Source organism: Pseudorasbora parva, chromosome 16 (genome assembly GCF_024679245.1).
Source record: "Pseudorasbora parva isolate DD20220531a chromosome 16, ASM2467924v1, whole genome shotgun sequence".
In the NCBI taxonomy this organism is placed as follows: domain Eukaryota; kingdom Metazoa; phylum Chordata; class Actinopteri; order Cypriniformes; family Gobionidae; genus Pseudorasbora; species Pseudorasbora parva.
The window spans coordinates 1318554-1333762 of NC_090187.1; the positions used below are offsets into that span (position 1 = coordinate 1318554).

The 15209-nt window shown below is 46.4% G+C and overlaps 1 protein-coding gene across 4 annotated transcripts in view; it reads left to right on the forward strand.

Moving 5' to 3' along the window:
• Positions 1 to 13960, forward strand: part of zgc:158464 (uncharacterized protein LOC791139 homolog) — a 147708-nt gene extending 133748 nt beyond the window's left edge. For all 4 annotated transcript variants that reach the window (XM_067419491.1, XM_067419493.1, XM_067419492.1 and 1 more), the window contains 3 exons: positions 3954 to 4119; positions 4190 to 4309; positions 13325 to 13960. In XM_067419491.1, coding sequence (XP_067275592.1) covers positions 3954 to 4119; positions 4190 to 4309; positions 13325 to 13511 — 473 coding nt within the window. In that variant the 3' untranslated portion in view covers positions 13512 to 13960. The remainder of the gene's footprint in view (positions 1 to 3953; positions 4120 to 4189; positions 4310 to 13324) is intronic.
• Positions 13961 to 15209: the final 1249 nt, after the last annotated feature.

The following is a 15209-nucleotide window of genomic DNA, read 5'->3' on the forward strand; positions in this document are numbered from 1 at the left end:
CTGTCGAGTGTGTGTCTGTCGAGTGTGTCAGTCGAGTGTGTCTGTCGAGTGTGTCTGTCGAGTGTGTGTCTGTCGAGTGTGTGTCTGTCGAGTGTGTGTCTGTCGAGTGTGTGTCTGTTGAGTGTGTCTGTCGAGTGTGTGTCTGTCGAGTGTGTGTCTGTCGAGTGTGTGTCTGTCGAGTGTGTGTGTATCTGTCGTTTAGTGTCTGAGTGTGTCTGTCGAGTGAGTGTCTGTCGAGTGTGTGTCTGTCGAGTGTGTGTCTGTCGGGTGTGTGTCTGTCGAGTGTGTGTGTATCTGTCGTTTAGTGTCTGAGTGTGTCTGTCGAGTGAGTGTCTGTCGAGTGTGTGTCTGTCGAGTGTGTGTCTGTCGAGTGTGTGTCTGTCGAGTGTGTCAGTCGAGTGTGTCTGTCGAGTGTGTCTGTCGAGTGTGTGTCTGTCGAGTGTGTGTCTGTCGAGTGTGTGTCTGTCGAGTGTGTGTCTGTCGAGTGTGTGTCTGTCGAGTGTGTGTCTGTTGAGTGTGTCTGTCGAGTGTGTGTCTGTCGAGTGTGTGTCTGTCGAGTGTGTGTGTATCTGTCGTTTAGTGTCTGAGTGTGTCTGTCGAGTGAGTGTCTGTCGAGTGTGTGTCTGTCGAGTGTGTGTCTGTCGAGTGTGTCTGTCGAGTGTGTCTGTCGAGTGTGTCTGTCGAGTGTGTGTCTGTCGAGTGTGTGTCTGTCGAGTGTGTGTCTGTCGAGTGTGTGTCTGTTGAGTGTGTCTGTCGAGTGTGTGTCTGTCGAGTGTGTGTCTGTCGAGTGTGTGTGTATCTGTCGTTTAGTGTCTGAGTGTGTCTGTCGAGTGAGTGTCTGTCGAGTGTGTGTCTGTCGAGTGTGTGTCTGTCGAGTGTGTGTCTGTCGAGTGTGTGTCTGTCAAGTGTGTATGTATCTGTCGTTTAGTGTCTGAGTGTTTCTGTCTAGTGTGTGTCTGTCGTTTAGTGTCTGAGTGTGTCTGTTGAATGTGTGTCTGTTGAGTGTGTCTGTCGTTTATTGTCTGAGTGTGTCTGTCGAGTGTGTGTCTGTCGTTTAGTGTCTGAGTGTGTCTGTCGAATGTGTGTCTGTTGAGTGTGTCTGTCGTTTATTGTCTGAGTGTGTCTGTCGAGTGTGTGTCTGTCGAGTGTGTCTGTCGTTTAGTGTCTGAGTGTGTCTGTCGAGTGTGTGTCTGTCGAGTGTGTCTGTCGTTTAGTGTCTGAGTGTGTCTGTCGTTTATTGTCTGAGTGTGTCTGTCGAGTGTGTCTGTCGTTTAGTGTCTGAGTGTGTCTGTCGTTTATTGTCTGAGTGTGTCTGTCGAGTGTGTGTCTGTTAAGTGTGTGCCTGTCGTTTAGCGTCTGAGTGTGTCTGTCGAGTGTGTGTCTTTCGTTTAGTGTCTGAGTGTGTCTGTCGAGTGTGTCTGTCGAGTGTGTGTCTGTCGAGTGTGTCTGTCGAGTGTGTGTATGTCGAGTGTGTCTGAGTGTGTCTGTCGAGTGTGTGTATGTCGAGTGTGTCTGTCGAGTGTGTGTCTGTCGAGTGTGTGTCTGTCGAGTGTGTGTCTGTCGATTGTGTGTCTGTCGAGTGTGTCTGTCGTTTAGTGTCTGAGTGTGTCTGTCGTTTAGTGTCTGAGTGTGTCTGTCGTTTAGTGTGTGAGTGTGTCTGTCGTTTATTGTCTGAGTGTGTCTGTCGTTTAGTGTCTGAATGTGTCTGTCGAGTGTGTGTCTGTCGATTGTGTGTCTGTCGAGTGTGTCTGTCGTTTAGTGTCTGAGTGTGTCTGTCGTTTATTGTCTGAGTGTGTCTGTCGAGTGTGTGTCTGTCGAGTGTGTCTGTCGTTTAGTGTCTGAGTGTGTCTGTCGTTTATTGTCTGAGTGTGTCTGTCGAGTGTGTGTCTGTCGAGTGTGTCTGTCGTTTAGTGTCTGAGTGTGTCTGTCGTTTATTGTCTGAGTGTGTCTGTCGTGTGTGTCTGTCGAGTGTGTCTGTCGTTTAGTGCCTGAGTGTGTCTGTCGTTTAGTGTCTGAGTGTGTCTGTCGAGTGTGTGTCTGTCGAGTGTGTCTGTCGTTTAGTGTCTGAGTGTGTCTGTCGAGTGTGTGTCTGTCGAGTGTGTCTGTCGTTTAGTGTCTGAGTGTGTCTGTCGTTTATTGTCTGAGTGTGTCTGTCGATTGTGTGTCTATCGAGTGTGTGTCTGTCGTTTATTGTCTGAGTGTGTCTGTCGAGTGTGTGTCTATCGAGTGTGTGTCTGTCGTTTATTGTCTGAGTGTGTCTGTCGATTGTGTGTCTATCGAGTGTGTGTCTGTCGTTTATTGTCTGAGTGTGTCTGTCGTTTATTGTCTGAGTGTGTCTGTCGAGTGTGTCTGTCGTTTAGTGTCTGAGTGTGTCTGTCGTTTATTGTCTGAGTGTGTCTGTCGAGTGTGTGTCTGTCGAGTGTGTCTGTCGTTTAGTGTCTGAGTGTGTCTGTCGTTTATTGTCTGAGTGTGTCTGTCGAGTGTGTGTCTGTCGAGTGTGTCTGTCGAGTGTGTGTCTGTCGAGTTTGTGCTCTCAGTGCTCTTAATGTGTTTATTCTCAAAATCATGTTTAGGAAACCGGAAGCAATTTTATGAACTGCAAATAATAACTCCCAAACCACTACCGATATGTGTATTATTCCGTTTTTAGTATTCCTGTTATTGTTATTATTAAAATAATTAGTAAAATATGTTAATTATTATTATTCAATTATCAATAATATAGCTGTTGATGTTATTTAAATATTACTACTACTGCTAATTATTTTGTCATTATTAATAATAATCATCATCATAAAAATCATAATATTAATTAATTAGTAGTAGTAGTAGTATTGTGATCATTAGTAAAATATGTTAATTACCGGTATTATTCATTAATGTATAAGCCTTTTGAAAAGTGTGTGTGTGATGGGTAAGTTTAGGGGCAGTGTGTGTGTGTGTGTGTGCGTGCGTGCGAGTGTGTGTGCGCGTGTGTGTGTGCGTGTGTGTGTGCGTGTGTGTGTGTGTGTGTGTGTGAGTGTGAGTGTGTGTGTATGTGTGTGTGATGGGTAAGTTTAGGGGCAGTGTGTGTGTGCGTGCGTGCATGCGTGTGTGTATGTGAGTGTGCGTGAGTGTGCGTGTGTGTGTGTGTGTGTGTGAGTGTGCGTGTGCGTGTGCGTGTGCGTGTGCGTGCGTGCGTGCGTGTGTGAGTGTGCGTGTGCGTGTGCGTGTGCGTGTGCGTGTGTGTGTGTGTGTGTGTGTTAAACAGCAGCAGTTGCCCCTGCCGTCAGTCTCTCCAGAGCTCCTCCTGATCTCGGTCTGTGTTGAGTTTGTTGTCTTTAAGTGGTTCTGAATGCGAGTGAAGGCCGAGAGCGTTTGGACTCCTGAGGCTATTACACATGAAAAGGTCAACCAAGTCCAGAGTCCTGCTGATGTCACAGGCAGGACTGAGTGCTGATTAGACATGCCGTCGTCAAGGTTACAGCCATGTGCTGTGCTTCATGAGTGTGATTAGAGTTGGTTTTAAGGGTCACGCAGGGGTCACGGCCGGTGCTCTGTCGTTATGATCCTACACGCCGCTCTCTGCTCTCTCACACACACACACACACATGCATGTGTTCTTGGGTGCGTGCGTGTGTGTGGTCACAGATGCTTGCGGCTTCAGATGCATCCATCAGAAACATGAGCTCTCTCAGTACAGCTACATCCTGTGACCTCTGTGACCCTGTGACCCCTGTGACCTCTGTGACCCGTGTTCAGCGCAGCAGCATCTCATGTGATGTCGTTTACTGGGCCGGATTTTGTTTCTTTTTTTGTTAATCAAAATGTGTTTAAAGACGCAGACCAAATAAACGGTTGGGTTTAAAAAGAGCACCTTTTGCAGTGAACCCCTGTTGTTTTCTCTTCCTCTCTTCCTCTCTTTCTCTCTTTCTCTCTTTCTCTTTATAATATCATCTGTTCCTGTGTTGCAGTGACGTTTGACGGCGTGGAAAAGTCCCGTCTTTCTCCCACTAAAGACGTGAAGTGTCGTCCGCTCCAGCGCCACTCCAGCGGCGGTCTGCTCAACACAAAGCTGAGCTCGCTGGACCCGAGCCTGGGCGAGCGCATCGACCCCGGCCTGCCCCTGGAGAGCCAGTTGTGAGTCCAGCTACTGTCGGATGGCTTTATAAATGTGAAGCTCGTCCTCACACACTCTTCTCTTCCACAGCTGGTATCACGGAGCCATCAGCCGGACCGACGCCGAGGCTCTGCTCAGGTTGTGTAAAGAGGCCAGTTATCTGGTGAGGAACAGCGAGACCAGCAAGAACGACTTCTCACTCTCGCTCAAGTAAGAGACGCACCGACACACACACACACACACACACACACACACACACACACACACTGCCCCTAAACCCACCCATCACACTCACACACACACACACACACACACACACACACACACACACACACACACACACACACTGCCCCTAAACCTACCCATCACACACACACACACACACACACACATATAAACACACACATACACACACGTTTGTTTTTGTGACATATTGGGACTCTTCATAGGCGTAATGGTTTTTATACTGTACAAACTGTATATTCTGTCCTCTTACACTGCCCCTAAACCTACCCATCACACACACACACACACACACACACACACACACACACACACACACACACACACACACACACACACACACACACACACACACACACACATATAAACACACACATACACACACGTTTGTTTTTGTGACATATTGGGACTCTCCATAGGCGTAATGGTTTTTATACTGTACAAACTGTATATTCTATCCTCTTACACTGCCCCTAAACCTACCCATCACACACACACACACACACACACGCTCACAAACAGTGATCCAGACTGACGTTGGCGGCTCTTTTAGGCGGATGAAGCTCAGGAGAGCAGCGGGATGTGTGATTGAATCGCTCCGCTCTGACATGAAGTGACTTCTTCACCTTTCGAGCAGTCGCCTCTCATCAGCACACACACACACACACACACACACACACATGGCCTTTAGAGCAGAAGTGAGCAGGATCTGTGCAGACTGTCCAGTTAAACACACGTGTGTCATTCGTAAATGGATCACTTAATAAATTAATAAACAATTAATACACACACACACACACACACACACACACACACACACACACACACACACACACACACACACACACACACACACACACACACACACACACACACACACACACACACACACACACACACACACACACACACAGCCCCTAAACCTACCCATCACAGGAAACATTCTGCATTTTTACTTTCTCATAAAAACTCCTCCTGTGTGATTTATAAGCCTTTTGAAAAGTGGGGCCATGGGTAATGTCCTCATATTTCACCCTCTCCTGTAATACCTGTGTGTTTGTGTGTGTGTGTGTGTGTGTGTGTGTGTGTGTGTGTGTGTGTGTGTGTGTGTGTGTGTGTGTGTGTGTGTGTGTGTGTGTGTGTGTGTGTGTGTGTGTGTGTGTGTGTGTGTGTGTGTGATGGGTAGGTTTAGGGACAGTGTAGGGGGATAGTAAATACGGTTTGTACAGTATAAAAACCATTACGCCTATGGAAAGTCCCCATATGTCACAAAAACAAACGTGTGTGCGTGCGTGCAAGTTTATTTCTCGTCTGTGTGTCATGATTCCTACACCAGACCTGTGTGTGTGTGTGTGTGACCTGACAGCATGTAGAAACCTGAGACTTCACACACATCCGTCCGCAGAGACTCGTACATGCGAGCGATCGCGTCTGCGTTTGCTGAAATATTAATGCCTCTGTGAAACGCTCCTGCCTGTGCTCGGCATCACTGATGAGGATCTCCGCTCGGTTATCATCAAACCTCTCACTGATTGTTTTATTAAACATTTTTTTCAGCTATTAATATTTTAATAGAGGAAACCATAATAAGGAAGTACTCTAATGATCAAAACCACACACAGATACAGGGCATTTAACATTAATTAGGCTTTATTGATGCTGCTTGAGTTGAATAAGGCTTTTAACGGACCCTGTTAGATATGATCTTTCATAATGTGTGTGTTATAAATCTGCTTGTGAATGTTAAAGCTCTGCAGTTTCAAAGATACATTGAGTTACTGTCTCCTTAAATAAAGAATCGACTCTGAAACGAGTCGTCAGTAATTCATTCTCACTCCTGATACAGGGTAACAATCGAACTAATTTGCATAATGCCGCCTCTTGTCCTGATTGGCTGAGCAGCGTCTCTTAGCTCCGCCCTCACTCCCTCCAGTCGTCTCAGAGACTGGAAGAGTTTGGTGTGTGTTGATCATGTGGATGAGACGCTGTTTTCTGCTGAGATTGAGACGCTCAAACCCACGCCATCTGTTCGTATCACTGTGTGTCAAGAGCTGAGATTCAGATATGATAATGAGCACTTGCTCTCTGACCAATCACAGCAGAGCAGCTCTCAGAGAGGCGGGGCTTAGAGAGACTGAAGCGTTTCAGACACTGAGAGAAAAGAGCTGAAGCTGCAGCGGAGATTAGGAGAGAGTTAAAGTGTGTAAAATGCTGTCTAGGTGTGCTGAGCGATTGTCTAATCATATTTGTGGCTCAGAGCATAAGTGATATGAATGATCCAGTCTCTTATAGATCTTAAAAGGCAAAGAGGCTTCAGCGGTGACCTGCTTTATGGATGGAGAAAGACAGAAAATGGCTGGAGGGAGAGAAATAAATCTCCTCTGAATGGAGGGAGAGTAAAAGTTTATGAATTAACGGAGCGCTAATGTGCATCCTGGCCAGGACCACGAGCCGCGTGAGGAAATGGAGAACGGGTGTCTGCTGAAATGCACTCTTTGGGCTTGTCATTTAAACACACGTTATAAAACCCAGCTCTCATCTGCAATTTCTGCTCCTCTCATGTACAATAAAATCCCCAGCAGGTTATCAGCGTCCACAGAGTTACTCTCCATCACATCAATCTTCTCAGGTTTAATTAATGTCTGAGGCTTTGCTCTGTGCATAATGAAGGCTGTATTTTAAAGAAATGTTACAGGTGAAATGCAAGTAATATGTAATATACACTACATTGCCAAAAGTATTGGGCCGCTCCTCCAGATCCCTGAGTTCAGCTGTTCATTCCCTTCATGGCCACGGGTGTATAACTCCAGCTCTCGGCCTGCAGACGCTTCTACACACATTAGTGTAAGAATGGGTCGCTCTCAGGAGCTCAGTGAACTCAAGCGTGGGGCCGTGATAGGCTGACACCTGTGCAATAAGTCCATTCCTGACATTTCCTCACTACTAAATATTCCACGCTCAACTGTTAGTGGGATTAGAACAAAGTGGAAGCCATTGGGAACAACAGCAACTCAGCCACGAAGTGTTAAATCCCAGAGTGGGGTCAGCGCATGCTGAGGGTCACAGTGCGCAGAAGTCTCTAACTTTCTGCAGAGTCAACAGCTCCAGACCTCCAGACTTCTGTGGCCTTCAGATGAGCTCAAGAACAGCGGAGAGAGCTTCATGGAATGGGTTTCCTTGGCCGAGCAGCTCATCCAAGCCTTACATCACCAAGAGCAATGCAAAGCGTGGGATGCAGTGGAGTAAAGCAGCCGCCACTGGACTCTAGAGCAGTGAGACGTGTTCTCTGAGCGACCAATCACGCTTCAGTCTGACAATCCCATGGACGAGTCTGGGTTTGGCCGTTGCCAGGAGAACAGGACTAGCCTGACTGCATCGTGCGAAGTGTAAAGTTTGGTGGAGGGGGGATTATGGGGTGGGGTTGCTTTTCAGGGGATGGCTACGGTGGCCGGGAAGTGCAAAACAACATTACGAAGTGTAAAAAGCTTTTACGAAGCTCGAGACAAATTAACATTTTAGAAAACAAATTAAAAAAACTTTCTCCTGCGTGGCTGTACTGTATAATTTCTCTATGTCTCTGACATACGTCTTGTCCAATCAGCGGTCAGTATTCCTTTCACCGTGTCACTTCCGGTATGTGGTGCATTCCCTTTCCGTTAAGAATCGGTCATTGTAAATTTGTTTTAGGACTAGTAAAAATGTTTCACACTTTGTAATGTTGATTTGCACTTCCCGGCCACCGTAGATGGCCCCTTAGTTCCAGTGAAAGGAACTCTTAATGCTTCACCAAGACATTTTGGAAAATTTTATGCTCTCATCTTTGTGGGATCAGTTTGTGGACGGCCCCTTCCTGTCCCAGCATGACTGCGCTCCAGTGCACAAAGCGTCGCTCCATAAAGACATGGATGAGGAGTTTGGTGTGGAGGAACTGGACTGGCCTGCACAGAGTCCTGAGCTCAACCCGATAGAACAGCTTTGGGATGAATTAGAGCGGAGACTGAGAGCCAGGCCTTCTCGTCCAACATCAGTGCCTGACCTCACAAATGAGCTTCTAGAAGAATGGGCAAAAATCCCCATAAACACACTCCTAAACCTTGAGGAAAGCCTTCCCAGAAGAGCTGGAGCTGTTAGAGAGGGTGGGCCGACTCCATATTAAACCCCACGGGTTAACAATGGGGAGCTCATGAGTGTGTGTAGAGGCAGCACAACACTTCTGGCAATATAGAGTATATAAAGTCTTTAAAATATTTGCTTGAAGAAAATTTCAGCTCCTCTGGAATTGATAAGAGCATGCATGTAAACACACATTTGCTTGTTTCTAAGCACTGACCCAGTGTTGAAATGATTTTCTGTGGTTATCGACAGCATGCCAATAATGCCCAGCTTGTGTTGAATCCAGAAGAGCTTTTTTAAAGTGTAATCTTACGGTTCAGCGAGTGACACGTGACTCTTTATGCTGTTAATAAGCCAATATATTCACGCGCTGTGAATCGTATCATGAACCGCAGTGACCCTTTCAGATCTATAAAGCGAAATGAATCCTTGGTTTAAAAGGGGAAAGAATGATTAAATACGGCGTGATAACGACACAAAGGCGGCATTGTCTTCTATAGAACGATGCTGTTTTATCAGCACTGCTCCGGCTTTGTTCATGTCGCTGATAAGCGGAAAATCAAATCGTTGAGAAAAGGAGAAAAGCGATGACGTCTCCTCAGGCCTGGACGACGGATTGATGGCACTTGGGCTTTTAGATGCTTTTAGCAGCGTGGTTTCTCATCTCTCCTAATGATGATGAAGCCAATCCGTCCGAGCGCGATGGGAAGACGGCTGATTTATATTTAATGATCGCAAAGATAATTGCCCTGATTGAAGGATGTTCTTACACGTCTTGCTTCCTGGTGGACCTTGCCTCTCATTTGCATAATGTTCTTAACTCACATCTTGTCAATCCCACAATCCCTTGCTCCCATAGAGAGATAGCCACTCATCTGACCTCCTCGATCTCACATAATGTAGCTTCACGTTTAGGCCGTCCTCTGTACGGTTCGCAGCGTTATCATTCCCGTTTTATCGCCAGCGAGATCACAGCCTTTACTAATGTAATTAAGTGATAAGTGAGCTGTGGACCGGCCTCAGGTAAGATGGACTGGACTCTTAGTTTCTCTCGGTGTGCTCGACTGCTGCCAAAGCAAGTCCTTCAGGGTTTCATCCCCTTTTCTCCTCATCACCCTCCCTGGGTGCATGGCTGACTCTACACTCTAAAAAATTCTGGGTAAAAAACAACCCAATGTTGGGTCAAATATGGACCAAACCAGCAATTGGGTTGTTTTAACCCAGCAATTGGGTTGTCTTAAGCAAATATTTAACCCAACCGCAGGATTAAAACAACCCAATTGCTGGGTTAAAACAACCCAATTGCTGGGTTAGTCCATATCTGACCCAACGTTGGGTTAAAAAAATCCAGCATTTTTTAGTGTACAGTATGGTTTTCCACAGTGTTTTTATTTATATTTGAGAATACTGTCATAAGAACTACATCAAATTAAATAATAAATAATTATTATTCGTTGTTATACAAATTATAAAAATTCATGATATATATATTAATTTATGTTATTTTAATATTCATTTTATTTGATATTTTAATATTCATTTTATTTTATTTAATTTAATTTTATTTTATTTAATTTAATTTTATTTTATTTTATTTTATTTTATTTTATTTTATTTTATTTTATTTTATTTTATTTTATTTTATTTTATTTTATTTTATTTTATTTTATTTTATTTTATTTTATTTTGGCCCACTTTTTTTTAAATGCCATTACCATATAGTTAAATGATTAAATTCATGTTATATACATGATTTTTATTTATTTATTTTATTTTAACTTTTAATTATAAAATGGACATGTATATGTTGTTACCTTGTAACCGACCCGATCCACCAAACCTGCCCTAAACCGACCCGTCCCACCAAACTTGCCCTAAACCGACCCGACCCACCAAACCTGCCCTAAACCGACCCTTCCCACCAAACCTGCTCTAAACCAACCCGTCCCACCAAACTTGCCCTAAACCGACCCACCAAACCTGCCCTAAACCGACCCGTCCCACCAAACCTGCCCTAAACCGACCCGACCCACCAAACCTGCCCTAAACCGGCCCGTCCCACCAAACCTGCCCTAAACCGACCCGTCCCACCAAACCTGCCCTAAACCGACCCGTCCCACCAAACCTGCCCTAAACCGACCCGTCCCACCAAACCGACCCGTCCCACCAAACCTGCCCTAAACCGACCCGTCCCACCAAACCTGCCCTAAACCGACCCGTCCCACCAAACCTGCCCTAAACCGACCCGTCCCACCAAACCTGCCCTAAACCGACCCGACCCACCAAACCTGCCCTAAACCGGCCCGTCCCACCAAACCTGCCCTAAACCGACCCGACCCACCAAACCTGCCCTAAACCGACCCTTCCCACCAAACCTGCTCTAAACCAACCCGTCCCACCAAACTTGCCCTAAACCGACCCACCAAACCTGCCCTAAACCGACCCGTCCCACCAAACCTGCCCTAAACCGGCCCGTCCCACCAAACCTGCCCTAAACCGGCCCGTCCCACCAAACCTGCCCTAAACCGACCCGTCCCACCAAACCTGCTCTAAACCAACCCGTCCCACCAAACCTGCCCTAAACCGACCCGACCCACCAAACCTGCCCTAAACCGACCCACCAAACCTGCCCTAAACCGACCCGTCCCACCAAACCTGCCCTAAACCGGCCCGTCCCACCAAACCTGCCCTAAACCGACCCGTCCCACCAAACCTGCCCTAAACCAACCCGTCCCACCAAACCTGCCCTAAACCGACCCGACCCACCAAACCTGCCCTAAACCGACCCACCAAACCTGCCCTAAACCAACCCGTCCCACCAAACTTGCCCTAAACCGACCCACCAAACCTGCCCTAAACCGACCCGTCCCACCAAACCTGCCCTAAACCGACCCGTCCCACCAAACCTGCCCTAAACCGACCCGTCCCACCAAACCTGCCCTAAACCGACCCGTCCCACCAAACCTGCCCTAAACCGACCCATCCCACCAAACCTGCCCTAAACCGACCCGTCCCACCAAACCTGCCCTAAACCGGCCCGTCCCACCAAACCTGCCCTAAACCGACCCGTCCCACCAAACCTGCCCTAAACCAACCCGTCCCACCAAACCTGCCCTAAACCGACCCGACCCACCAAACCTGCCCTAAACCGACCCACCAAACCTGCCCTAAACCAACCCGTCCCACCAAACTTGCCCTAAACCGACCCACCAAACCTGCCCTAAACCGACCCGTCCCACCAAACCTGCCCTAAACCGACCCGTCCCACCAAACCTGCCCTAAACCGACCCGTCCCACCAAACCTGCCCTAAACCGACCCGTCCCACCAAACCTGCTCTAAACCGACCCGTCCCACCAAACCTGCCCTAAACCGACCCGTCCCACCAAACCTGCCCTAAACCGACCCGTCCCACCAAACCTGCCCTAAACTGACCCATCCCACCAAACCTGCCCTAAACCGGCCCGTCCCACCAAACCTGCCCTAAACCGACCCGTCCCACCAAACCTGCCCTAAACCGACCCGTCCCACCAAACCTGCCCTAAACCGACCCGTCCCACCAAACCTGCCCTAAACCGACCCGTCCCACCAAACCTGCCCTAAACCGACCCGTCCCACCAAACCTGCCCTAAACCGACCCGTCCCACCAAACCTGCCCTAAACCGACCCGTCCCACCAAACCTGCCCTAAACTGACCCATCCCACCAAACCTGCCCTAAACTACCTTATTTTGTTTTATTATATTTTTTATTTTTTTTATTTTAGTATAATTCTAATAATGTTTTTAATTTGTTGTATTTTGTTAAATAAAATTTTACTTTTTTACTTTTTTTTCAATAACTCAATATAGTTACTTATCAATAACTATAACGATAAGTATATCAGCGTCCACATATATCGTTCTGTTTATGAACGCGCTGCAGTTTTGTGGTCTGTGGCTTTAAATGCTGTTAAGCAGGATGAATTCTGATTGGCTGTCAATGTTTTTATCATTCATCAGCTCGGGGGAGAAAATCATTCTGAAAGTGATCCAAACGATATTTTTCCTCTGTACTGTTATCGTTTTAGTTGTGCTGTGGACGATTTTCAGAGCAATATCTTTAGCGTTATAGCAAACGGCCTTTATTGTGTGAACGGGCGTTTAATGTTGCTGATTGGCTGAGCATTGATGTGCGTTTGATCAGGTGGTCTGGTTGGTTATAGAGTATTTTGGGCACGTGGTCACTCACTGGTCAAAATCCCCAATATGACATTCTGGTCACTATATATGACTAACTAACACCAGGATTAGAACGAATCAAAGCCACCGATGCAGCATCACATCCCCTCCTCAAAATATCCCAGAGCCCGTTTTCCTCAGTGTGTGCCGGTTCTCTCCGTCCTTGGCTTTTAATTTGCTTTGTATTCATCTCCCCTGTGAAACCTGCCAGCTTTTAAAAGCCTCTCCGGCCGCGTTCATTAAAGCTCGCGGGTCTCCAGCCCTACATTTCACCGCGAGGCGTGAGGCGTTTGCCAATGAGTGTGTCGCGAGCGCACCGATGTCTGACAACTCATCACATGCTGTTTTCTTCCTCTCTTCCCATTAACCTCTCTCTCTACCTTTATTATCTCTCAATGACCCTCTCCATCTTCTCTCTCTCTCTCTCTCTCTCTCTCTCTCTCTCTCTCTCTCTCTCTCTCTCTCTCTCTCTCTCCCTCTCCCTCTCTCTCCCTCTCTCTCTCTCTCTCTCTCTCCCTCTCCCTCTCTCTCTCTCCCTCTCCCTCTCTCTCCCTCTCCCTCTCTCTCCCTCTCCCTCTCTCTCTCTCTCTCTCTCTCTCTCTCTCTCTCTCTCTCTCTCTCTCTCTCTCTCCCTCTCTCTCTCTCTCTCCAGGAGCAGTCAGGGGTTCATGCACATGAAGCTGTCCCGGACCAAAGACAGCAAGTACGTGCTGGGTCAGAACAGCTGCCTTTTCGACAGCGTTCCCGAAATAATCCACTTCTACTCCAGCCGCAAACTGCCCATCAAAGGAGCCGAACATATGTCGCTGCTGTATCCCGTGGCCATACGGACACTATAGTGTTGACACCGCTACCGGTGAACTAAAGTGCTTCTGAGATCAGGAGACTCGTCTCACACACGAGCCGGACCGTACAGAAGAAAACATGGCTTCATGATTCCAGCCCAGAGTGGGTCTTTAGTCTCCGACCTGCACACACACTTTAGTCGTCATCTCCTCCGCTGTACAGAAACTTCATCGTGGAAACTTGGATGTTTATCGTACCGATTCTCAAAGCTTGACATTGTATAACTGGACGTGAACAGACACTGAATGATGCTTTACAACCTCCTCGTCGAGACTTTCTGTGCACTGCACTTTAGTATTTTTGTCTTGTTTCTCGTCCAAACATCGAAAAATTCTTAAAACAAGAAGCATTTACTACACGAGTAAAAATAATTGTCTTGTTTTGGTCAAAAAGAACTCAAGAACTTTTGCTTAAAATAAGCACAATAATCTGCCAATGGGGTGAGAAAAATCATCCTAAAGGGTTAGTTCAGCCAAAAGTGAATCTTCTGTCATTAACTCCTCTCCCTAATGTCGCTCCACACCCGTAAGACCTCCGCTCATCTTCACACACAGTTTAAGATATTTTATATTTAGTCCGAGAGCGTATGCAAGTGTATGCACACTATACTGTCCATGTCCAGAAAGGGAATAAAAACATCATCACAGTAGTCCATATGAGACATCAGTGGGTTAATTAGAGTCTCTTGAAGCATCCAAAATACATTTGGGTCCAAAAATAACAAAAACTACGACTTTATTCAGCATTGGCTTCTCTTCCGCGTTTGTGTTCAATCCTCAAATAAAGATTCAAACGGTTATGAATCAGCGAATCGATTCATGATTCGGATCGCCAATGTCTCGTGATTTCAGCAGTTTGACACGCGATCCGAATCATGAATATTCCCTTTCTGGACATGGACAGTATAGTGTGCATACACTTGCATACGCTCTCGGACTAAATATAAAATATCTTAAACTGTGTGTGAAGATGAGCGGAGGTCTTACGGGTGTGGAGCGACATTAGGGAGAGGAGTTAATGACAGAAGATTCATTCTTGGCTGAACTAACCCTTTAAAATTATTTTTCTCACCCCATTGGCAGATTAAATTGCTTATTTTAAGCAAAAACTCTTTTAATTTTGAGTTATTTTTTTACCAAAACAAGACAATAATGTTAAACTTAGAGAACATGTTTCTTAATTTTCTGAATTTTGACTAGAAATAAAACAGAAATACTAGGTAAGAAAAGCATGTTTTGCAGTGTGACTATGGTTCTCGCAGTCAGTCGGGTTTGGTGGAGCGTCCGCCGCTGAACATCGCTTTCAGATTCACAGAAATTGAGCATTTCCCATTCAGACCCAGAGATGTGAAGAGATTTCATTTAGTCCCGCTAATAACACGACTCAATGGAGGAGGAGAGGAGATGGATGCTGCCATTTAAGTGTACTTGGACAGGGCCGCTATGCAGATAATGTAGTTGTGTGTGTGAGCTTGTTTTTGTGACATATGAGGACCCAAATGTGTATAATGCCATGGGTATGACACAGGTATTACAGGAGAGGGTGAAATATGAGGACATTACCCATGGCCCCACTTTACAAAAGGCTTATAAATCACACAGGAGGAGTTTTTATGAGAAAGTAAAAATGCAGAATGTTTCCTGTGATGGGTAGGTTTAGGGGCAGTGTGTGTGTGTGTGTGTGTGTGTGTG